At 41.4% G+C, this 26,344-nt stretch overlaps 3 protein-coding genes across 3 annotated transcripts; 1 reads left to right on the forward strand and 2 right to left on the reverse strand.

Moving 5' to 3' along the window:
* Window positions 1-1,533: 1,533 nt before the first annotated feature.
* LOC127495052 (olfactory receptor 52B4-like) lies at window positions 1,534-2,478 on the reverse strand. The gene has a single exon (XM_051861462.1). The coding sequence runs from the start codon at window positions 2,476-2,478 to the stop codon at window positions 1,534-1,536; it is 945 nt and encodes a 314-aa protein (XP_051717422.1).
* A 6,530-nt stretch (window positions 2,479-9,008) lies between these two features.
* Window positions 9,009-9,953, reverse strand: LOC127495053 (olfactory receptor 52E4-like). The gene has a single exon (XM_051861463.1). It carries the CDS (start codon window positions 9,951-9,953, stop codon window positions 9,009-9,011), a length of 945 nt encoding a protein of 314 aa, XP_051717423.1.
* Window positions 9,954-12,704: 2,751 nt separating this feature from the next.
* Window positions 12,705-13,643, forward strand: or71as1 (odorant receptor, family 71, subfamily AS, member 1). The gene has a single exon (XM_051861468.1). The coding sequence runs from the start codon at window positions 12,705-12,707 to the stop codon at window positions 13,641-13,643; it is 939 nt and encodes a 312-aa protein (XP_051717428.1).
* Window positions 13,644-26,344: the final 12,701 nt, after the last annotated feature.

Consider the following 26,344-nt stretch of genomic DNA (forward strand, 5'->3'; position numbering starts at 1 on the left):
GAAATAAAGTGTATTTAGTGCAGTTTTTTTTTTTTTTCACCTGGGTATAAAGAACACTTGGGAAAGCATCTTGAAAGCATCTGCTGTGTACAAACTCTGATAAACATCTTTAAAAGTCAGTTTTACGTAAAAGTCTAAATCATTAACATATTAAAGGCATTTTATAAATGTGTATTTAACATCTGACAGAAAAAGTCTTATAGACGCATTGTAGATGAGCAAATACTCTAGTCTTCCAGATGAAAACACACAACGTCTCTGTGATGTACATGTGCTATATGGGTTGTTTATTTATTTAACAGAAAATGAGAGTAACTGAAACATAAATTTACATTGGATTTAAACATTTTATAACACTGAGGACTTTGCTTCCTCATTTATTACAAATAAACTACTGTGAAATTAATTATATGTGCAAATAATGCACCTAGCAAAAAAATAATCAAGAAATTAAGAAATAAAAGTATATACTTCTAATTATTAAGGTTATTTTTTTTTTTTAAATGATGCATTTGAAAATATTTAATACATTGTGTCAAAGCATACAGTATCTGCACTATATCTCAATAAGCAGCAGAGGGCAATGTACTCAAAGTGATTCAGGACAAACTGCAATTCGGATCACTCTGTCATGTCTCATGTGAAATATTGATCTGTAAATTATGTCGGCTCTAACCACCATAAACCATCCTGAACCAACATGAATTCATGCTGGTTTAAGCTGGATTTTTCAGCAGGGAAGGAACAAAAGACACAGCACAGCCACAGACTAGTGGCTGAGTGAACAGCACTGTTGCATCACAGTATGAATGTCCCTGTCTATAAAGGACAAATGGTTTACAGAATGGATGGATGGAATGAGAAAAGTATATTATAAAATCTTGCAATCTTAAAAAAATAATACTTTTTAAATAGATTTTGCTATTATTCTTGCAGTTCTATACATGCATATTTGAATGGGTTAGATGCAAAAATAATTCTGTGTCTAACAATATAATGGTTTTGGGAAGTTAGGTAACAAATTGTTTCAGTAATAATAATCTTTCTTTCTTTCTTTCTTTCTATATCTTACATAGAGATGTGATTTCAGAGATATCAATTTAATAGATAATAGCACTAAACAACTTGTAAGAAAAGATTACGGAGGTATTAAGTAAAAAATAAAGAGTGTGTTTAAATCTAGAGATGAAAAACACAATATTTATTCATATTATTTTGCCATACATGTAACCAATCTTGTGTTCTGAAATGCCAAGGAACTTGGCTCATTAATCAGCTTAATAAATGGTCATTTTAAAACTTAGACTACAATATAACATATATTTATATATTGTGTGTATATGTGTATATACTGTATGTATGTGCCACTGGTACCATTTCAAAAATTGATTTAGGTTTCTATCTTCTGGTCATAAACTGGACTTGCATTTAGCCCTTTTTAAATATCAGTCAAATTAACTCCAGAAGAAAAGGATATATCAGGCTATGTAACAACATGTTAAATTGGTAGTTTGTGATTCTAAAGTAATTTGTTTATGATGCAAAAACTTTTTGCTTGAAAAATTGTATCCCTTTGACCCTGATTTCTTTAGTTCTCATTCCATATATAACAGGATTCATCATCGGTGGCAATATCATAGCAGCAACCGCAATGAATTTTCTTAAGTGAGGAGAAATATCTTTTATCCTGTATGAGATGATCGTGAAAAGACCCAAACACTCAAACAAGACAAAGACAACTAGATGTGTACCACACGTCTGCAGAGCTTTACTTCTCGTGTCAGAGCTTTTGTTGCGAAAGCAGGCTATGAGGATCTGTAGGTATGTGTACAAAATCAGACCAACTGTTATTACCTGACAGACAGCTGTCAACACCAGTCCATAAATGTTATTAATGGTCGTGTCTCCGCAGACCAGCTGAAGCAGGGAGGGATTGTCACAGTATGGATGGGTAAGGTAAGACCTACAGCGAGGCAAACGCAGGAGGAGAATGAAAAGCACGGCTATCAGTGTCAAATTAGAGAGCCAAACCAACGAGATGATCTTCATGATGTGAACGTTGCTCATAATGGTAGTGTATCTCATTGGCTGGCAGATAGCAACATATCTGTCATATGCCATGGCAGTCAAGATGAAGACCACAGATACAGCATATACATGTATAAAGAAAGCCTGAGTGATACAAACGGAGAACGACATGGTCCTGGTGTCAAACAGGAGCTCCCGCATGATATGAGGGAACAGGCAAGTGGAGCCTATGAGGTCATTAATAGGCAAATTTAGCAGGAGAATGTACATCGGTTCATGAAGACCCTTATTGGTTATGACTGTGAACAGGAGGAAGGAGTTGCAGAACAATATGATTATATAATTCAGAGCGGCAAAGACAAACGCAGCAATGGCCTTCTCAGGAGACAGATCGAAGCCCTGAAGAGACAGATCAGATGACACATTGTAGATATTGCCAGCTGAAGACATGATGTCATCCTAAACAAAGTAGAAAAGGGCAAATATTTCAAATATATTACAGTTCGACCAAGTATACTATGGGTAAATGTGTAATATTTAAAATACTTACAACAGATTCTGTACATTTAGAAATCCTTTGCTCTTCTGCATAAGATACGGTAACAGTTAGTAAGTGTCATGTTATTGACAGCTCATAACTGTCTGGTTGATTGACCAAGCAGTCATGCAGCAACCGGACCTTTAACTAGTGTGTGTGCTTTTATCTTGGGTCTTTTATACTGTCTTTAAGTTATCCGTCTATGTGGATTATAAACCTCGTGAGGGAAAAACCCACTATGACGATGATATTGTCAACAAATCCTTTTTTTTTTTCCTTTTTTTTTAAAAATCAGATCAATGAAAGAGCACGACTAACTGGAGAACTTGAATGTTGCTTTTAATGGTGCATTCTGTAGTTTAATGGTAATCTAAAAAAAAAAAAAATAATTAATAAAAAAAAACATTTTCACGTTAAGAAATAAATTGTGTTTTTGTGAAGAGTCATCTAAATGGGACCATTTGGGACAGGGCCATGGTCTTTAAAAAGTTTTATAAATTTGTTGACATTTTTAATGACACATAACACATTCATTGCATTTACACCGTTTTGACCAGCAGGCATCACCACTGATCTAGGCTATATGACATTTATATAGATCAGTGGACGTCACCAGCAATTGGCATTTTAAGGGCTTTCAAAACAGTGAACAAGCCTTTTTGTTTCTCCCATCACTAATGTATGGTGCGGGTGGCTCCCAAATGTATTTCACCATATTGAAATGACCCCCGCTGTGTTTCACAAAATGCAGAAGAGAATCCTCACGCTCATTGGCTGCTGCCTCTGTAGATATGCTAGTAGCACAGTGTTGTTTGGCAATGCAAAAAGCGAAAGTTAAACTCTGGAACACACTTTTATTGCTTTATCAGCAGAGACAACGACAGAATCAGCTGTACGAAACAAGTGTTAGGAAGTCCAACAAAGGCAAAAAAACGAGCATAAACATTGTGGAGAGTAGCCAACTGATGCTCATAATTTACCCGGGGTTACAATAAATAGTGGATATTTATGAACCGAAATTTCAGACAGTACATTAATAAACTGTTATGGTTAGTGTTGTGTTAATTAAATATTTGCTGCAGTGTCATTGATTGGACGAACCTGTTTAAAAGCTCTGGCATTGCACATCCTCATATTGCCACCAACTGTAGGCTACTATCAAGTTTTTCCTGAATGGACTTTCAGACTAAATGTTAGAATGGAGCAGTCTTCACTCCAGTTGACATGTTTTCTATCTGATATTTTTCCCTTCAAACAAATGTGCTAATTTAGGATGTTTTCACTGGTTAATGTGATGACTACTGTATAAATATTATATTCAGTGTTGCATGACCATGACCACTTAAGAAATTAACAAATTAACAAAATTAAGTTTATTAGTATGGTTCCCATGATGACACCTGTAGTGTTTACCTAGCTTTGATGACTAATGATCCAAAAATAAGTTGACTATTAGTTAATTAACAGCTGAACATAAGTTCACAAATAAAACATACATGAAATCTGAAATTTGTTACAGTGTTCTTATAGTTATTTTTTGGAATAAATGTAAAAATGCTTAAAAACACTAACTTTATTACATTTAGGGACCTGCTTTTAATGTACAAGAACATTATTTTTTATTTTTTTTATTTTATTGATATAGTATAAGAATTCCCAGATAGCACATGTAAGTCTCCAAGATTTCTGTTCAAGATCTCTCGTTCCTTGTTCTGGATATTCACTGTCGAGACAGTTTTGGATTACCTGTTGGACTGGTTTGCCTATTGCAGTCTCTGCGCTACCAAGAAATTGTCACGTATAGTTTTGGGTTTTGTTCATGTTTTCTTGTCTTTTATTTTGTAGTTTTATTCATGTTGCTTGCTTGTGTCATGCTTCCCTTGCTCCTCATGTTCTCTCTTAGTCTATGTGTCATGTTCTGATTGGTTGTTTATAGTCATGTGGTTTTCAGTTTTGTTCTGTCATTGGTACCCTTGTTCCTTGTGTCACTTGCTCATTGGTTGCCAAAGTCATGTGTTCACTAAGTTCATGTATTTAAGCCTCTTGTTCTCCATAGTACTTTGTCGTGTATTGTTAATGTAACCCTGCTGTTGGTGAGTCTTATAGTCAAGTCAAGTCAAGTCAAGTCAATCCTGTTCATGTTCGAATCTGCTCTTTGCCAAGTCAAGTCTGCACTTTGCCAAGTCTGCTCTTCGTCAAGTCTGTTCATGTCAAGTGGTTGCTTTGTTTTTGTTCACTTTGTTACAATAAACTGCACTTGGGTTCATCATCTCGCCTTCAGTTTGGACTGGAAAGTTACAGAATACACGACCTACAACAATGAACCCAGCAGTTCGCCTTTTGGATCTCCGTCAGGGCAATCGCCCCATTGCGGAGTATGTGAAGGATTTTTGTGGACTGTGTCATCTTGTTGATTTTAATGACATGGCACTAAAGGACATTTTTTAGGATGGGACTAAATGGGCCAGTTTGTTTTATGTTGCCTGGGGGGAAAATTCACTGGTCCTTGGAGCAATACCTCGACCACACCCTTCTGTTGAGTGGATCCTCATTTACTGTGGGTTTTGCAGACGAGGAGCCCCGTAATCCCACAGTACCCACCACACCAGAGAGTCTCCACATCCCGACCGTCATGTCTGGAGTTGTTCACGCCATGCCAAGTCCTGTTCACTCCATGGCAGCCAGGTCAGTTTCCGTTCACAGCATGCCTACCAAGTCAAAAACTGCTCACGTCGTGCCTGCCCCACCAGAGACTGTTCACGTTATGCCAGCCAGGTCAGTGCCTGTTCACGTGATGCCTTCCAAGCCACAGACTGTCCACGTCATGTCTGCCAAGCCACCTACTGTTCACGTCATGCCTGCCACGCCAGGACCTGTTCACGCCATGCCTGCCACGCCAGGGCCTGTTCACACCATGCCTGTCACACCAGGTCCTGTTCACAACATGGCCTCCACTCCAGAGCCTCGTCCCAAGATGGCCGCCACTCCAGAGCCTCGCCCCAAGATGGCCGCCACTCCAGAGCCTCGCCCCAAGATGGCAGCCACTCCAGAGCCTCGCCCCAAGATGGCCGCCACTCCAGAGCCTCGCCCCAAGATGGCCGCCACTCCAGAGCCTCGCCCCAAGATGGCCGCCACTCCAGAGTAATCTGATAATGCAGCGCTGACCATTATGGCAACAGCCATTTTATGTGTGTGGGCTGCACACACATTGGCTCCAGCCCCTGACCAGCGTCCAGAGGGGACTCCAGCCCCTGACCAGCGTCCAGAGGGGACTCCAGCCCCTGACCAATGTCCAGAGATGGCTGCCACGCCTGAGCCCTCAGCCAAGATGGCTGCCACGCCTGAGCCCTCAGCCAAGACGGCTGCCACACCTGAGCCTCGTCACGCCACGGCTGCCACCCCTGAGCCTCGTCACGCCACGGCTGCCGCATCTGAGCCTTGTCATGCCACGGCTACCACACCAGAGCCTCTCCATGCCATGGCTGCCACGCCAGACCCCCCTCATGTCATGTCTGCCCAAGTTTCCCATGGAGATTTTTTTTGGTGGAGCTATAGGTACCAAGCTCCTGCGGATGCAGAGCTTGACCCACCACTGCTCCATGGTCCAGGCCTGCAATGCTCCACAGTCTGTCACTGCATCATGATCCAGGCCCACCATTGCTCCATGAACCAGGTCCACCAATGCTCCAAGCTCCAAGTCCGCCTATGCTCCACGGACAAGGTCTGCCTACGCTCCACGGCCCAAGACCGCCTCCGCTCCACCACCCTCCTGAACTTAATGCCTTATTTTGGCTTTGTTGGGCGTTGGGAGCCGCCCTTAGAGGGGGGGATCTGTCATATATAGTTTTGGGTTTTGTTCATGTTTTCTTGTCTTTTATTTTGTAGTTTTATTCATGTTGCTTGCTTGTGTCATGCTTCCCTTGCTCCTCATGTTCTCCCTTAGTCTGTGTCATGTTCTGATTGGTTGTTTATGGTCATGTGGTTTTCAGTTTTGTTCTGTCTTTGGTTCCCTTGTTCCTTGTGTCACTTGCTCATTGGTTGCCATAGTCATGTGTTCACTAAGTTCATGTATTTAAGCCTCTTGTTCTCCATAGTACTTTGTCGTGTATTGTTAATGTAACCCTGCTGTTGGTGAGTCTTATTGTCAAGTCAAGTCAAGCCTGTTCATGTTCGAATCTGCTCTTTGCCAAGTCTGCTCTTTGTCAAGTCTTCTCATCATCAAGTCTGTTCATGTCAAGTGGTTGCTTTGTTTGTTTGTTCACTTTGTTACAATAAACTGCACTTGAGTTCATCATCTCGCCTTCAGTTTGGACTGGAACTTTACAGAAATACTTTGCCATCTGCACCCAAAACATCTAACCCTTGCTATCTTTCCCGCTTCCATTTTTCTTAATAAACTTATATTTGCTGCATTCGCTATTGAATCCTCATTTCATGTGACAGTACTATTTAAAGACACCTTTAACATGTAGTTAAGTATCATATAAAGGGAATATTAACATATTTACAATACATTTGAAATGAATTATTTAATGGATAAAAATATGTGGGCAATACATATAAATACATTTTTATATATTTATCATATATTATTCTTATACTTAAATAATTCATAGGTGTATTTTCTATGTCTGATGAGTATATTAATAAAAGTATATATAAAAGTGTACGAGAGATGGGTTCAAGTGTACTACAAGTGGTAACTAAATACTTTTTTTTAAAACAGAGATAGTATGTTAAAAGCACATTTTAGTTCATATTCATGGTGTCTCAAAATAGCACAGTTGAGTACACTTAGATGTTAATATTATCTTAAGAAGTACTAAAGAAGACTTTTTGATATATTAAGTACAAAATTAGTGCATGAAAATAGAGCACTTTAAGTACATTACGGAAGTCTACTAAGTGTACTGAAATAAAGTGTATTTTAGTGCAGTTTTTTTTTTCACCTGGGTATAAAGAACACTTGGAAAAGCATCTTGAAAGCATCTGCTGTGTACAAACTCTGATAAACATCTTTAAAAGTCAGTTTTACATAAAAGTCTAAATCATTAACATATTAAAGGCATTTTATAAATGTGTATTTAACATCTGACAGAAAAAGTCTTATAGATGCGTTGCAGATGAGCAAATACTCTAGTCTTCCAGATGAAAACACGCAAATCAAATAGACGTCTCTGCAATGTACATCTGCTATCTGGGTAGTTTATTTATTTAACAGAAAATGAGAGTAACTGAAACATGAATTTACATTGGATTTAAACATTTTATAACACTGAGGACTTTGCTTCCTCATTTATTACAAATAAACTACTGTGAAATTAATTATATGTGCAAATAATGCACCTAACAAAGCCATACTCAAGAAATTAAGAAATAAAAGCATATACTTCTAATTATTAAGGTTATTTAATGTTTTAAAATGATGCATTTGAAAATATTTAATACATTGTGTCAAAGCATACAGTATCTGCACTATATCTCAATAAGCAGCAGAGGGCAATGTACTCAAAGTGATTCAGGACAAACTGCAATTCGGATCACTCTGTCATGTCTCATGTGAAATATTGATCTGTAAATTATGTCGGCTCTAACCACCATAAACCATCCTGAACCAACATGAATTCATGCTGGTTTAAGCTGGATTTTTCAGCAGGGAAGGAACAAAAGACACAGCACAGCCACAGACTAGTGGCTGAGTGAACAGCACTGTTGCATCACAGTATGAATGTCCCTGTCTATAAAGGACAAATGGTTTACAGAATGGATGGATGGAAAGAAAAAAAATATATTATAAAATCTTACAATCTTAAAAAAATAATACTTTTAAAATAGATTTTGCTATTATTCTTGCAGTTCTATACATGCGTATTTGAATGGGTTAGATGCAAAAAATAATTTTGTGTCTAACAATATAATGGTTTTGGGAAGTTAGGGAACAAATTGTTTCAGTAATAATAATCTTTCTTTCTTTCTTTCTGTATCTTACATAAAGATGTGATTTCAGAGACATCAATTTAGTAGATAATAGCACTAAACAACTTGTAAGAAAAGATTACGGAGGTATTAAGAAAAAAATTAAGTGTGTGTTTAAATCTAGAGATGAAAAACACAATATTTATTCATATTATTTTGCCATACATGTAACCAATCTTGTGTTCTGAAATGCCAAGGAACTTGGCTCATTAATCAGCTTAATAAATGGTCATTTTAAAACTTAGACTACAATATAACATATATTTATATATTGTGTGTGTATGTGTATATACTGTATGTATGTGCCACTGGTACCATTTCAAAAACTGATTTAGGTTTCTATCATAAACTGGACTTGCATTGAGCCCTTTTTAAATATCAGTCAAATTAACTCCAGCAGAAAAGGATATATCAGGCTATGTAACAACATGCTAAACTGGCAGTTTGTGATTCTAAAGTTATTTGTTTATGATGCAAAAACTTTTTGCTTGAAAAATTTGATCCCTTTGACCCTGATTTCTTTAGTTCTCATTCCATATATAACAGGATTCATCGTCGGTGGCAATATCATAGCAGCAACCGCAATGAATTTTCTTAAGTGAGGAGAAATATCTTTTATCCTGTATGAGATGATCGTGAAAAGACCCAAACACTCAAACAAGATAAAGACAACTAGATGTGTACCACACGTCTGCAGAGCTTTGCTTCTCGTGTCAGAGCTTTTGTTGCGAAAGCAGGCTATGAGGATCTGTAGGTATGTGTACAAAATCAGACCAACTGTTATCACCTGACAGACAGCTGTCAACACCAGTCCATAAATGTTATTAATGGTCGTGTCTCCGCAGACCAGCTGAAGCAGGGAGGGATTGTCACAGTATGGATGGGTAAGGTAAGACCTACAGCGAGGCAAACGCAGGAGGAGAATGAAAAGCACGGCTATCAGTGTCAAATTAGAGAGCCAAACCAACGAGATGATCTTCATGAGGTGAACGTTGCTCATAATGGTAGTGTATCTCATTGGCTGGCAGATAGCAACATATCTGTCATATGCCATGGCAGTCAAGATGAAGACCGCAGATAGAGCATATACATGTATAAAGAAAGCCTGAGTGATACAAATGGAGAACAACATGGTCCTGGTGTCAAACAGGAGCTCCCGCATGATATGAGGGAACAGGCAAGTGGAGCCTATGAGGTCATTAATAGGCAAATTTAGCAGGAGAATGTACATCGGTTCATGAAGACCCTTATTGGTTATGATTGTGAACAGGAGGAAGGAGTTGCAGAACAATATGATTATATAATTCAGAGCGGCAAAGACAAACGCAGCAATGGCCTTCTCAGGAGACAGATCGAAGCCCTGAAGAGACAGATCAGATGACACATTGTAGACATTGCCAGCTGAAGACATGATGTCATCCTAAACAAAGTAGAAAAGGGCAAATATTTCAAATATATTACAGTTCGACCAAGTATACTATGGGTAAATGTGTAATATTTAAAATACTTACAACAGATTCTGTACATTTAAAAATCCTTTGCTCTTCTGCATAAGATACGGTGACAGTTATGAGCTGTCAATAACATGACACTTACTAACTGTCTGGTTGATTGACCAAGCAGTCATGCAGCAACCGGACCTTTAACTAGTGTGTGCGCTTTTATCTTGGGTCTTTTATACTGTCTTTAATTTATCCGTCTATGTGGATTATAAACCTCATAAGGGAAAAAACCACTATGACGATGATATTGTCAACAAATCCTTTTTTTTTTTTTTTTTTTTTTTTTTTTTTAAATCAGATCAATGAAAGAGCACGACTAACTGGAGAACTTGTTCATTTTTAAGATAGCACGACTAACTGGAGAACTTTAATGTTGCTTTTAATGGTGCATTCTGTAGTTTAATGGTAATCTTAAAAAAAAAAAAAAACATTTTCATGTTTCATCTCATTTAAGAAATAAATTGTGTTTTTGTGAAGAGTCATCTAAATGGGATCATTTGGGACAGGGCCATGGTCTTTAAAAAAGTTTTATAAATTTGTTGACATTTTTAATGACACATAACACATTCATTGCATTTACACCGTTTTGACCAGCAGGCATCACCACTGATCTAGGCTATATGACATTTATATAGATCAGTGGACGTCACCAGCAATTGGCATTTTAAGGGCTTTCAAAACAGTGAACAAACCTTTTTGTTTCTCCCATCACTAATGTATGGTGCGGGTGGCTCCCAAATGTATTTCGCCATATTGAAATGACCCCCGCTGTGTTTCACAAAACACCGAAGAGAATCCTCACGCTCATTGGCTGCTGCCTCTGTAGATATGCTAGTAGCACAGTGTTGTTTGGCAATGCAAAAAGCAAAAATTAAACTCTGGAACACACTTTTATTGCTTTACCAGCAGAGACAGTTAGGAAGTGTTAGGAAGTCCAATAAAGGCAAAAAAACAAGCATAAACATCGTGGAGAGTAGCCAACTGATGCTCATAATTTACCCAGGGTTACAATAAATACTGGATATTTATGAACCGAAATTTCAGACAGTACATTAATAAACTGTTATGGTTAGTGTTGTGTTATTTAAATATTTGCTGCAGTGTCATTGATTGGACGAACCTGTATAAAAGCTCTGGCATTGCACATCCTCATATTGCCACCAACTGTAGGCTACTATCAAGTTTTTCCTGAATGGACTTTCAGACTAAATGTTAGAATGGAGCAGTCTTCACTCAAGTTGACATGTTTTCTATCTGATATTTTTCCCTTCAAACAAATGTGCTCATTTAGGATGTTTTCACTGGTTAATGTGATGACTACTGTATAAATATTATATTCAGTGTTGCATGACCATGACCGCTTAAGAAATTAACAAACAAAATTAAGTTTATTAGTATGGTTCCCATGATGACACCTGTAGTGTTTACCTAGCTTTGATGACTAATGATCCAAAAATAAGTTGACTATTGGTTAATTAACAGCTGAACATAAGTTCACAAATAAAACATACATGAATCAGAAATTTGTTACAGTGTTCTTATAGTTATTTTTTGGAATAAATGTAAAAATGCTTAAAAACACTAACTTTATTACATTTATGGACCTGCTTTTAATAAACAAGAACATTAATTTTTATTTTTTTTATTTTGTTGATATAGTATAAGAATTCCCAGATAGCACATGCAAGTCTCCAAGATTTCTGTAAGTCCTGGCTGTGTTTGAGTTTCTCGTTCGTCGTTCCTGTTCTGGATATTCACCGTCGAGACAGTTTTGGATTACCTGTTGGACTGGTTTGCCTATTGCAGTCTCTGCGCTACCATCTGCAAGAAATAAAAGTATATACTTCTAATTATTAAGGTTATTTAATGTTTTAAATTGATGCATTTGAAAATATTTAATACAGTATTTCAAAGCATACAGTATCTGCACTATATCTCAATAAGCAGCAGAGGGCAATATTCTCAAAGTGATTCAGGACAAACTGCAATTCAGATCACTCTGTCATGTCTCATGTGAAATATTGATCTGTAAAGTATGTCACTTAGTTAGAATGAAATGTGCGCATGCTAAATAGCATCACCCATTCCCATAGTAAACCTATTGTAAACAGAGCACAAGTATAAATCAGATGACTACGGTTGATACCAACAAAGAGCTTTTCAATAGCACTGAAGCATAAGATGCCTCCTTTAATTTGACTAAATTCTTTTATTGCTTTTTTATGTGCTATATTTTGAAGTTATAATAATTTGACTTGATGTTAACACTTAAATTCACAAGGACTAATGATTGTAATTTTACTGTTCTACAAAAATCTATCATTCTATCATTAATCTTTTGATTTGAACGTTTTAAGCAAAGTCAGCTTTGCATATTCTGGTATGCAATCAATTAATCTTATTGAATATGTTGTGGAGAACTTAATGTGCTGTTGTTAGAAGTCTACTGCTGCATTGTATATATCGCTATATAAGATGCAACCAGGCAAAATGACAGCTCAAGTTTAGACAGCAACATAGCTTCAAAGATGTTGTGAGATTAGTATTTAATCTATAATTTTAATTGTATTTATTTATATTAAAAAATGTAAACTGTCCTATATTCAACCCTTTACCTGGTTTAATATTTTTAAACAGGGCGTCAATAGGCAACATTCACTATGTATCTAAATGGATCTATATTCCCACTTGTCTTGACTTTGCACTCTTTGGAACTCCCTCAGACAAGCATTTATCCTGCATTCATGCTTGGAATAACAACATACTTGTTTATCTTACTCTGCAATCTAACAATTGTTGTCACCATTTGCTTGAACAGGAATCTTTATAAACCAATGTACATACTGTTGCTTAACATGCCTATCAATGACACAATGGGTGCTACAAGCCTTTTTCCTCAGCTGCTGTATAGTATATGGTCTCAGGACAGATCAATATCCTACCCTGCATGTTTGCTTCAAGGCTTTATTATACACTTGTATGGTGGTGCATCGTATGCTATTCTTACTGCTATGGCCTATGACAGGTATATTGCTATCTGCTGTCCGCTAAGATATGGAGCCATTATGACAACCAAGAACTTGGTGAAAATAATAACTGGTATGTGGCTTTTTCATTTTACTGTCATAATTGTACTTTTCTCTCTTCTTCTGCCTCATCAGGTTTGCCAGACATACATGACAGATCTTGTCTGCTATAATCCATCTATAATGAAACTCATATGTGAAGATACAAGAGTTAGCAATATCTATGGATTGTTTACCATAGTTTTATACCATGGCCTTTCACTTTCTGTTGTGGCATTTACATATATTCATATATTAATCACTTGTGTTACTAATAAGCAGTCTGATGCAAAGATTAAGGCACTTCAGACATGTGGTACTCATTTGGTTGTCTTTCTTTTCTTAGAGTTTAACACTCTTTTTCCTCTTCTTGCACATCGATCTGAGAGTGTTCCAGCTCACCTACGCAGGGTGTTTTCTATATCGGTTTTTGTGTTTCCTCCCATTGTGAATCCACTCATTTATGGTTTTAAAACTAAAGAGATCAGACAGAAAATTCTCACCTGTTTCAAGAGGAAGATAATCAGTGTCTGAATTATTATATTTTATACTGTCTTCCTTTTTCACAGATTTGAGTTGTTTTCAATCATCTATATGTTTTTATTCATCTATAGTCTTGTCAAACACAAAAACGAATAGTTCAGCCATGAAACTCTTTTCACTTTCTGATTGGTTCGTTCAATGCAACGTTCTCAACCAAACAATTTAATGTGTTCATTACCATTCTTGTTTATAACCACAACGCATCCAAATGAATATGCGCAGTCTCCCTCTCTCTTGCAGCAGCAATATGTTTCCATTAATTTTATGTTCTGAGCATTTAGCAGAAGCAAGTCACACTTGCTCTGTAGCAGCAACAACAGCAGCATAGCAGATCTAGTCCGTCACGACCAAACCTATGTACATTCCATTTACATTAATAAAATGAACAAACTATCCCAAAGGTTGTCATGAGCTACAGTTCATGAACACTTTTTCATGGGCATTAACTATTAAAATTTAACTACTTCAATCATTCTGCTGACATACTACAATGTCTGTCTTGTATATTATGCTATGCATTTTATATCTACATATATACGCATATATATATATATATATATATATATATATATATATATATATATATATATATATATATATATATATATAATCCCCACAAGGATAGTAAAACTTGAAATCACCTACATTGTGGGGACCAGCCAGCAGTTCCCATGGGGAAATGGATTAATAAACATACTAAATGTTGTAAATTTAAATGTAAAAATGCAGAATGTTTTCTGTGATGGGTAGGTTTAGGAGTAGTGTAGGGGGATAGAATTCAGTTTGTACAGTATAAAAACCATTATGTCTATGGAGAATCCCTACAAGGATAGTGAACCAGACTATCCTTGTACAATATCAAACACTGAGCCGCATTCTCTTAAAGAGACAGATCACAAAATTATCTGGGTGACTACTAACTCATGCTGTGTTGTCTGATTTTGAGCCCATTTCTTTATCCATGCTTTTAGATATTGTACGTAAGCTTAAGCCGGCAGTCTCTCCTCAAGATATTCCAACAATGTTATTAAACAAGTTTTTGAGTTGATTGGTCCATTTGTATTATCAATAATTAATAAGAGTTTACTGTCTGGAATTGTTCCAACCTATTGTAAACATGCTATAGTGCAACCTTTGTTAAAGAAATCAAACCTGGATAAAAGTGTGTTGTGCAATTATAGACCAATCTCAAAGCTTCCTTTTTTAGCAAAGATTTTGGAGAAAACTGTCTTTAATCAACTTGAGTCCTTCCTTTCTGATAATACTATCGGTGAAGTTTTTCAGTCGGGGTTTAAAAAACAACATAGTACAGATTCTGCATTATTGAAAGTATTTAATGACATTTTTATGGCTACGGACTCTGGTGATGTGACTTTACTTCTGCTGTTAGATTTGATTTGGATTAAGTCTTCCAAAACAGAAGTTTCTCTGTTCAGATGTGGACTTCAGTGCCTTTATCTTGTAGTGTTCCACAAGGATCTATTTTAGCACCAGTCTTTTTTTCACTTTATATGCTTCCATTAGGTCAGATCATGAATAAATATAGTGTGCCTTTTCACTGTTACGCAAATGAAACCCAGCTGTATCTACCTTTGAAGCCAACTGCCTCTATCGCTGTAGAAAGACTGGTAGAATGTTTTGGGGAGATTAAGATGTGGATGTCTGCAAATTTTCTGTGGCTAAATGAATCAAAGTCCGAACTGATTGTTGGCACATCCAAAACTGAGGTAACATTATCCCCTTTTCGGACGCATCAAGTAAAAAATGTAGTTATGCGATTGAGGTATGTGCATTGAAATTTGATAAATAGATAAATTAAGTCGTCAAAATTATTTTTTTCCAGTTGCGTATATATATATATATATAGCTGATCTGATCCAGGTGAAGAAACCAAAGAGAACGTTACACTCCGAGTCATTAAATCTCTTAGTGGTCCTGCGGACGTACCGGAATATGAAAGGAGACCGCTCTTTTGTGGCTGCCGCTCCTAGGCTGTGCAGTCTGGCTGTGCTCCACTCTTAGAGAGTTTAAACGACATTTAAAATCATATTTTTTTTACTGTGGCATTTGATCATATGAGTGTTGTGTTAGTGGTGTCACAGGTTTTTGTTAATGCGTCATTGAAGCTGAGGGTTTGTTTGTGACTGTGTGTTGTAATGATATGGAATTTGAATGTGATTTTATTGTTATTTTGCCTTGTCCCATGTACAGCACTGTGGTCAACATTTGTTGTATTAAATATGTGCTTTATAAATAAATTGAACATTGAAGGAGTAAAATTGAAGATGGATCTTGACGCAGGATCAGCGTTGTCAATAATTTCATACATGGATTACAAAAGCCATTTCGACAAACTGAAATTGAGAAAACTTAAGGTCTGAGTAAAATGTGAAAAAAAAAAAAAAAAGTTGCATTCTGGATCTTCATGTGCTGAAAAGCGGTGGAGTACCCTTATTTGGACGTGAATGGCGTAGAAGCATTTGGCTCAATTGGCAGTCCATAAAAGCCATGCAAGTTACGCCAAGGTAACCATGTGCCCTGCACAAAACAAATTAGAGCATGTGCTACAGCAATCTGTGCAAGTCTTCCAAGATGGCATTGGAACATTGAAGCACATAACGGTAAGGCTTACTATTGAGAATAATGTGCAGCCAAAATTTCACAATTATGCCCTGTGCCATATTTGGTACTACCAAAAGTGGAGGCTGAGCTAAAGCGACTAAGACCAAGGAATCCTGTCTAAAGTAAGCTGGACTGACTAGGGCACACTTATATGTATTCTCAGAGGTCGAATTGTAAAAACAAATTCAAGGGGGATGGTGTGGTCATCAGCGAGGAGGTTGGGGCTACTGTGTCTTAAACATTTTTATTTATTGGTATAAAGAGTAGTAAAATAGGCATTATTCATTAAATTATTTATATCATTGTAGTATTGGAGTGACCACCAGCCTCTCTCTGTCACACACACACAATCCATCCCTTTATATAGGCTACCTAAAATGGTGCCTTTGGAGGGCACTGATGTGTTTAATCATTATCAACATATATTTATAATAAAAATAACTCTATAAATGAGTTCCAAATGACACTTCCCAGATAGCAACTTTGTGCTGGCCCAAATCCGGCCCACATCTGCCATGAGTGGTATGATGATCTGGGCCACATGTGGTGTGAAATGATGGCACTTGGGTGGACTGTGCCTGTTTGCCAGATCTGAGCCACAAGCAGGCCATAAAATATCTAGCTTCCACTAGACTGCCCTCCCTATTCATGTCACAGACACGCCAGGCTCAACACTCACCCAATCACATCGCACTCCCTCTCCTGAGTACTAACAAGCCACACCTGACGCTCATTCACTATCATCACCACAGCCACATATAAGTCACGTCAGTTCACTCAGTCACTGTCCGGTCTCGTTTACACATGCTAAGTGTTTACTTACCTCCAGGACTCCCTACTCGACTACTTACCTATCTCCAGCGTCTTCAGTGATTCCCAGTGTCTCCTCGTCTCCTGTGCTTCTCCTGTGTGTTCGTCTGCTCCTCATCTCCCGGTATCCACGCTCCCTAGAGAATACAGACAAGTATCAGTTTCCAGTTCATCGGCTCATCGACCCATTCTTCTGACATCACTCACCTGCACTCTTCTCACGCTCTGCTTACCTGAAAATAAACCTGTTAATCCTTACCTGTGTCTCCGCTCCCTTCTGTCCTGTAACAGAAGACCGGACCTACACCGTCCAGGTACAGCATGAGCACCCCGGATCCCATTCAAGAGCTGGTCGATGCACTTCGTCGCACTTTCACCAGCACCTCCATGACAACGCCACCAGCGAACACTTCCGCATCCACCGCCACAGCTCCTTCACCTCCCGTGGTCGCCAGTCCCATGGCCAAACCGGCGCCCTTCTCTGGTCTGGCGGAGGATTGCAACGGTTTTCTCCTGCAATGTTCGCTGGTCCTGGAGATGCAACCGCACTTATACCCAGACGATCGTTCAAAAGTGGTCTTCATAATCTCTCAGCTTCACGGGAAAGCACTGCGATGGGCTGAACCTCTCTGGAGCCTAAACAACCCCGTTGTTTCATCCTTGTCAAGTTTTACAACCCACTTCAAGGAAGTTTTTGGAAAACCCGCCTGGGACTCGTCGATTGGTGAGAGATTATGCAATTTAAAGCAAGGTGCACTAACTGTGTCTGATTATGCCCTCCAGTTTCGTACCCTCGCTGCTGCTAGTGGTTGGAATGAGCAGGCCTTAATAACCACTTATCGTCAAGGCCTCGATCCCCGTGTGCGGTTGCATCTCGCTGCATACGAGGATTCCATCGGGCTCGAGAAATTCATCCAGCTGTCTATCAGATTCGCCACTCGTATGCAGCTGTGCTTGGAAGAGCACCAGGGCCAGCCGCTATTCCCCTCCATTTCCCGCCAGCCAGAGTCCGTCAGCTCCCCAGAACCAGCTAACGATAACATGCAAGTTGAGCACTCGCGTCTTTCCGCAGCTGAGCGACAGAGGAGGCTGACCCAGAATCTCTGTTTGTATTGTGGTGGTGCCGGGCATTATATCGCTGAATGCCCCTTACGTCCTGCCCGATTTTTGGTGAGTGCTGTCCTGCCCACTCTAAATAAAATGAAACCACTCACAATTGTAGTAACACTTACTGCTGCTAAACTTTGTCTTCCAGCCAGTGCGCTCCTCGATTCTGGGTCAGCTGGAAACTTCATCTCCGGAGCCCTCTGTCGCCAGCTGCGTCTCAAGACCACCCCAACGCCGAAGATCTACCAGATCCACGCGATAACAGGAAAACCTTTACGGAAGGTACGTTACAGCGTGGGACCTCTCCGTCTCCAAGTGGGAGTGCTTCACACCGAGGAGATACAGCTGCTGGTTCTGGAGGAGTCTACATCTGACGTGATCCTAGGGCGCCCATGGCTTGAGCAGCACAACCCCACCATCTCCTGGAGGACAGGAGAGATCCTGAAGTGGGGTAACCAATGTTTCCAGGACTGCTTTCCCGAACTCCCAGCTTCCAGTTCTCCAGGTTCCCATGAAATCCAAGTCGGGGCTACCACAGTGGAAAGCCCTCTTGAGAAACGTTCCACGGACATCCCAGCCTGTTACTCCCACTTCAGAGATGTCTTCTGTCCGAAGCAAGCCTCCAAGCTGCCCCCTCACCGGCCATGGGACTGTGCCATAGACCTCATCCCAGGTGAGCCAGTGCCCAGAGGGAAGATATACTCCCTATCCGTCCCGGAGGAGAAAGCCATGGAGGAGTACATCGACGAGGCTCTAAAGCAAGGTTACATCCGACCGTCCACTTCCCCTGCTGCTTCTAGTTTTTTCTTTGTGGCCAAGAAGGACGGAGGCTTGCGGCCTTGCATTGACTATCGAGCACTCAACCAAATCACCATAAAATTCCGTTACCCCCTTCCTCTCGTCCCAGCAGCCCTGGAACATCTACGCGGCGCCACTGTGTTCACCAAGTTGGACCTCCGCAGCGCGTACAACCTCATCAGAATACGTGAGGGGGACGAGTGGAAGACCGCCTTCGTGACACCTACCGGCCACTATGAATATCTTGTTATGCCGTATGGCCTGGTCAACGCCCCCTCCGTATTCCAAGACTTCATGCATGAGGTGCTCCGGGAGTTCCTGCACCGGTCTGTCCTGGTCTACATTGACGACATTTTGATCTACTCCCGGAGCCTGGCCGAACATCGCCGACACGTTGCGGAGGTCCTCCAACGCCTGAGAGATTACCACCTCTTCCTGAAAGCCGAGAAGTGCACCTTCCATCAGCCTTCCGTGCAATTCCTCGGCTACAATATCGACCACAGTGGCGTCCGCATGGACGAGAGGAAGGTCACAGCTGTAAAAGAATGGCCCATTCCCTCCACTATTAAAGAGTTACAAAGATTCCTAGGATTTGCCAATTTCTACCGCCGTTTCATCCAGCACTACAGTTCCATCACCGGTCCACTCACCAACCTCCTCCGTGGTAAGCCCAAGTCTCTGTCCTGGACCCCAGCAGCCACCCAAGCCTTTGAGGCCCTCAAAACCGCCTTCACGACCGCTCCCCTCCTGGTTCACCCAGACCCTGAGCTCCCCTTCGTCGTCGAAGTCGACGCCTCAACCACCGGAGTGGGAGCGGTCTTATCCCAGCAGCAGGGGAATCCCAGCAGACTCCATCCATGCGCTTTCTTCTCCAGGAAGCTCAACCCGGCGGAAGTCAATTATGACATCGGCAATCGCGAACTCCTCGCCATCAAGCTTGCCCTAGAGGAATGGAGGCATTGGCTTGAGGGAGCCAAACATCCTTTTGTTGTTTTAACGGATCACAAGAACCTAGGATACTTACGTGAAGCCAAGAGACTAAACCCCCGCCAGGCCAGATGGGCTCTGTTCTTCATGAGGTTCAATTTCACCATCTCCTACCGTCCCGGATCAAAGAATGTGAAAGCCGACGCCCTATCTCGTATCCACTGCCTCGACGAAAGCAACGAGGATCCAGAGCCCATCCTCCCCGAAAGACTCATAGTAAGTCCCATATCCTGGTCGGAAGAAACGCTCCCCGAGTCCAATGCCTCCACTAGCATTCCGCCGGGTTGTCCCCCCGGATTGAAGTATGTACCCCGGTCACGACGCACACCCCTCATCCATTCAACCCATACTTCACTGGGCACTGGCCACCCCGGGGTCAACGAAACCCTCTCGCTGTTGAAACAGCGCTTCTGGTGGCCCAACATGACATCCAACGTCAGAAGGTACGTGCAAGGGTGTAGGGAATGTGCCGTCTCCAAGAGTCCACGCCATCTTCCCTCCGGAAAACTCCAGCCTCTGCCCGTTCCCACTCGTCCCTGGTCACACCTAGGAGTGGATTTCATCACCGACCTTCCTGTCTCCGAAGGATGCACATGTGTGCTAGTAATCGTCGACCGCTTTTCCAAGTCCTGCCGTTTAATTCCCCTGCCTGGACTCCCCACTGCCATGGAAACGGCAGGACTATTATTCAATCATGTATTTCGCTACTTTGGTTTACCTGAAGACATTGTATCAGACCGTGGATCCCAATTCACCTCCCGAGTCTGGAAGGCCTTCTTCAAACTCCTAGGTGTGACCATAAGTCTCTCCTCCGGATACCATCCACAGACGAACGGGCAGACGGAGAGGAAGATACAGGAGATCGGCCGTTTCCTGCGTACCTTCTGTCACGGCCACCAGGACTCCTGGAACCAGTTCCTGGGCTGGGCCGAGTACGCCCAGAATTCTCTTCGTCAACCCACTACAGGCCTAACACCCTTCCAATGCGTGCTCGGCTATCAGCCCCCGCTGTTCCCTTGGGATGGGGAACCATCAGACGTCCCGGCGGTGGATTACTGGTTCCGGGAGAGCGAGAGGGTCTGGGACTCAGCACATCTGCAACTCCAGCGAGCCCTACGCAGGCGCAGGTTGACAGCCGACCTTCGACGCTCCCACGCACCCAACTTCCAACCAGGGCAGAAGGTTTGGCTGTCAACCCGGGACATCAAGCTGCGCCTACCCTGTAAAAAGCTGAGTCTTAGATTCGTTGGCCCCTTCACCATCATCCGGCAAGTCAACCCCGTCACCTATCACCTGCAACTCCCTCCTGAGTATCGTATTCACCCAGTCTTCCATGTGTCACTCCTGAAGCCTCACCATCCCTCTGTTCTTCCCTCCACAGAGCCTGGCGACCCCGAAGATCCCCCTCCTCCACTCATCGCTGAAGACGGAGTGGCCTACCAGGTGAAAGATATCCTGGACTCCCGACGTCGCGGTGGTTCTCTTGAATACCTGGTCGACTGGGAAGGCTATGGCCCCGAAGAACGCTCATGGGTCCCGAGGAATGATATCCTAGATCCCAGCCTCCTTGACGACTTCCACGCCAGACACCCCAGCAAGCCAGGCCCCCGAGGCAGAGGTCGACCACCACGACGTCGGGGTCCGCGGTCCTCAGGAGCGGACCGTGGAGGGGGGGGTAATGTCACAGACACGCCAGGCTCAACACTCACCCAATCACATCGCACTCCCTCTCCTGAGTACTAACAAGCCACACCTGACGCTCATTCACTATCATCACCACAGCCACATATAAGTCACGTCAGTTCACTCAGTCACTGTCCGGTCTCGTTTACACATGCTAAGTGTTTACTTACCTCCAGGACTCCCTACTCGACTACTTACCTATCTCCAGCGTCTTCAGTGATTCCCAGTGTCTCCTCGTCTCCTGTGCTTCTCCTGTGTGTTCGTCTGCTCCTCGTCTCCCGGTATCCACGCTCCCAAGAGAATACAGACAAGTATCAGTTTCCAGTTCATCGGCTCATCGACCCATTCTTCTGACATCACTCACCTGCACTCTTCTCACGCTCTGCTTACCTGAAAATAAACCTGTTAATCCTTACCTGTGTCTCCGCTCCCTTCTGTCCTGTAACAATTCAACTTACGGAAAAAAAAAATGCAACCGTAGGACGTAGCGTGAGCGTTTTTTAACTGTGAGTTTTACACATTCTTCGTAAGTAGAACATGCAAGGCCGTCTGGCGGAAGCTAGATATTATTACTCCAGGTGAAAAAAAAAAGTACACTTCTATAATGTACTTAAAGTGCTCTGTTTTCGTGCACTAATTTTGTACTTAATATACTAAAAATTCTTCTTTAGTACTTCTTAAGATAATCTTAAGAACATCTAAGTGTACTCAACTGTACTATTTTGAGACACCATGAAATATAGACCTAAACTAAACTAAAATGTGCTTTTAATATACTATCTCTGTATTAAAAAAATGTATTTAGTTACCACTTGTAGTACACTATGGGTTCAAATGTCCTATAAGTGGTATCTAAATACATTTTTTAAATACATGTGTGGAAATTTCCAACCAGTCCCTGGCAGCGAGTCCATATTGACTATGTTGGACCTTTCCTTGACAAAATGTTCCTGGTATTAGTGGACACATTTTCAAAATGGCCAGAGGTATTTCTTGTCAAAAACGCTACGTCCACAAAGACTGTTGAACTGCTTTGCACATTGTTCTCCCAGACTGGCTTACCAGAGCAGTTGGTCAGCGATAATGGTACCCAGTTTACCTCAGAGGAATTCCAGTCATTTGTTAAAGAGGACATATCATGAAAATCTGACTTTTGCCCCAGTAACACTGGTCCTGGAGTGCAGTTGTCCTGCACAGGTACAACCCAGATCAAACAGACTTGAATGTCTTCAGGATTACTAAAGCTACGTTAAGGAAGGTGAGTTGGGTCGGAGCAAAACTCTGCAGGACAGCAGCAGTCAAGAATGACCTGAGCTTGTGATATGTCTCAGCTATGTAAACATTATCACTGATCTGTTAACGGCTATAATAGTAAACATAAGAGTCTCCATAAACTCCATCTGAGCCACTAAGGACACAGTGGTATTATTTTTTTTATGAAGGTAATGTGTCAAGATAAATTCATATACCAGTATGTGCAAGTCATTTTGCACCAGACTGCTTTGCAGACGAGTGTCAGTAAAACACAGGATTTGCACAGATATTGATTCTCAAAGATGGATCGATACCAAATGTTCATGATATAGTTTCATATATATTTCGTGATGTTTGCAAATTGTCTTTCTGAATGTGTTTTGTTAGCATGTTGCTAATGTACTGTTAAATGTGGCTAAAGTTACCATTGTTTCTTACTGTATTCACAGAGACCAGAGCCTTGTTGTTATTTTTATTTTCAACACAAAAATGCTTGCAGTCTGTATAATTCATAAACACATCTTCATTCTTATTGAGTCTCTCCAACAGTGTGTAGCTTTAGCCACGTTAGCCGTGCAGCACACTATCAAACTCATTAAGAATCGAAAGTTAGCAAACATCCACAAAATACATGCCATACCTACTTGATCTGATACGCTGCATCACAAACAGTTTGTAATGATCCATTTTGAGAGTTATATTTGCTGTGTGAGCTTCTCCTGTATTGTTTATGCCTCAGTATATTGAATTTGCAAGCTTAGAGGTGGGGAGCACAAGCACACACTGAATCAGCGCATTTTTTCTCCCACCAAAAAAATAGGCAGATAAAACATGGTATTATAAAAAAATCCACAGACACATTCTGAGGACACCTGAGACTTATATTACATCTTGTAAAAAGGGGCATAACAGGTCACCTTTAAGGGCTATGGAATTAAGCCAAAATCTGAAATGATCTGCGCTGCAAGATCCTGCAAGTTGGTCAAAATGTGCTAAGTGACAACCCGGTACAATATTGTCTAAGGCTGGACCTCTCACTTACACTGTACAAGTGTGTACTAACATGATTTGGCATAGAACTGCTTTGCACATTGTTCTCCCGCACTGGCTTACCAGAGCAGTTGGTCAGCAAAAATGTTTACCTCAGAGGAATTTGTCATTAAGGGCAATGGAATTAAGCACACTACATCTGCTCCTTACCACTTTGCAACGATTGGCTTGGCTGAACGTTTTATTCAGTCACTGTAACAGTCTCTGAAAGCCATGGGAGGGGAGAGAGTACCACCGCAAAAAAAAAGATTGCAAACTTTCTCTTGGCCTATAGGAATTCAGCTCACTCAACCACAGGTCAACCTCTTTCTCGCCACACTCTTTATGGGAAGAAGTCTTTGCTCACGTCTAGACATATTTAAAACTGACTTACACCGACGTATGCAAACCAAGCAGTGTAGCAAAAATCCGAAATGATCTGCGCTCAGGACCCTGCAAGTTGGTCAAAATGTGCTTGCTAGAGATTATAGACAAACACACCCAAAGTGGAAACCTGGTACATTATTGTCTAAGACTGGACCTCTCTCCTACACGAGTGTGTACTAACACAGTTTGGCGACACATTGATCAGTTTTTGGATGCAACTGCAACACAGGTTAACTCTTCTCAAAACGCTACAAAGAGTGTGGAAACCTCACAATGCTCGGACGAGTACACCCTTAAGGCACCAGAGGCTCCATCAACAGTCATTGAGGTGACTAGACCAGAAATGGTGGAACCGTCCAGCTCACCATCTCTTCCCCAAAATGTGGAGTCTCAAGCAAGATGTTATCGTAGTTTTCGTAGACCACCTAACAGGCTGGATATATACACGGTGGTAGATGCCATGAACAAAAAGCAAGAGAAGTTATATGAAAATAATGGCCATAGTTTTTGGCATAGCTCAATAAGCTGTTTTGCTGTCTTGTAAAAGAAAAGAAAGAGACTGTTCTGTTTACCAGTCTTTTTTTGTTCAATGTAATTCCGTGCACCTTGATGTGAGTACATCAAGGCTGGAGGGGAGGAACTGCTGTGTATTGAGTCAATAACTAAAAAGGTATTCTGCATTTGCGCACTCTAGTGTTGAACTGTCACAAATTCCCTGTGTTTAGACCTTGTTTAGCTAGTTTTCCCTGTGTATTTATAGTCCTTGTGTTGCACTCATGTATCAGTCATTAAACGTTCCTAAGTATGTGGTTCTTTGTTTCTTGATTTCCGAGTTCAGTTATTAAATGTTCCTGCAGGTGGATCCGCTCTTTTGCCTGCTTATTCCACATCGAACGTTACAGAACGACTGATCAACAATGGATCTAGCAGAATCAAGCCAGGCCCTTTTGAGTGCTCTTTGTGCCGTGTTCCAGGACGGGCGGTCGATAGAATGTTATGTGGAGGAGTTTTTGGCTATCTGCCATCTCGCTCCACTGGATGAATCCACTCTCATAGACTGCTTTTGGAGCGGGCTGGATATGAACATCGCCGAGCTGATGCCGTGGGAAAATGTAGGCTGGACCCTGCTCAGTATATTGATCTGGCTCTGCAGCTGTGTGGATTTTCCTTCACCGGTGAAGTGGAGGAGGATCCACCCTTAAAACATTTTTTGGGGGAGGGCTATTCGGCCGAAGCTCCGGTGGCTGTGGTGCGTGTCCCATCGCAGACCGCACTATCAGCCAGCACCATCGTGGTCTCTGGACCCGTCCGAGAGCGGAGAGAATTGGTGTCCAGTGTGTACGGTCCACCGCTGACTTCAGCACAAGCAGCTGGCATCCTGAAGCCTTCACCGGTTGCTACGCACTCAAGCCCCGCTTGTTTCAGCGCTTTCTAGCTCCTCGGATGCAGCGCCGCTCGACTCGGAGGTAGACTGTTTGTTTATTTTTCTCCCTGTAGTGGCTACCGCCATTTGGTGTGTTTGGGCTGCACAAACGTCACCAATTTCCCCCAAGTCAGCGGCGGGAGTTTTTTCTGAACTCTCTGTGTCTTGAGATGTTTCTGTTTTTGCTGCGAGCGCTAATTCTGAAACCCATGTGATCTCTGATGCCTCTGTTTCAGTCGTGGGCACTGTTTCTGAGCTGTCTGTGTTCCCTGACCGCTCTACCGAGGCCACGGAGGGCGTTTCTGAACTCTTTGTGTCTCTGATGGCTCTGTTATGGCTACTGAAGCTGTTTTCGAACTCTCTGTGTCTCCTGACTTTAATGTCTGCCCAGTTGCAAACACAGAGATTGCTTATGAATTCCCCGTTAACCTAGGAAAGACTACAGAGATCGCTCCTGAACTTTCTGCCAGCCCTATTATGGCCAAGGAGACTGATTTTGAATTCCCCGCCTGTCTATCTTTGGCCTCGGAGGCTATTACTAACCTGCCTGTGCCCTCTGTTGTAGTTTTGCCTGTCTTTCCAGATCCACCGT

Source organism: Ctenopharyngodon idella, chromosome 15 (assembly GCF_019924925.1).
Source record: "Ctenopharyngodon idella isolate HZGC_01 chromosome 15, HZGC01, whole genome shotgun sequence".
Classification (NCBI taxonomy): Eukaryota; Metazoa; Chordata; class Actinopteri; order Cypriniformes; family Xenocyprididae; genus Ctenopharyngodon; species Ctenopharyngodon idella.

Coding starts and splice junctions, on each gene's coding strand:
- LOC127495052 (XM_051861462.1), bottom strand. CDS start 2,478: ATGTCTTCAGCTGGCAATATCTACAATGTGTCATCTGATCTGTCTCTT.
- LOC127495053 (XM_051861463.1), bottom strand. CDS start 9,953: ATGTCTTCAGCTGGCAATGTCTACAATGTGTCATCTGATCTGTCTCTT.
- or71as1 (XM_051861468.1), top strand. CDS start 12,705: ATGTATCTAAATGGATCTATATTCCCACTTGTCTTGACTTTGCACTCT.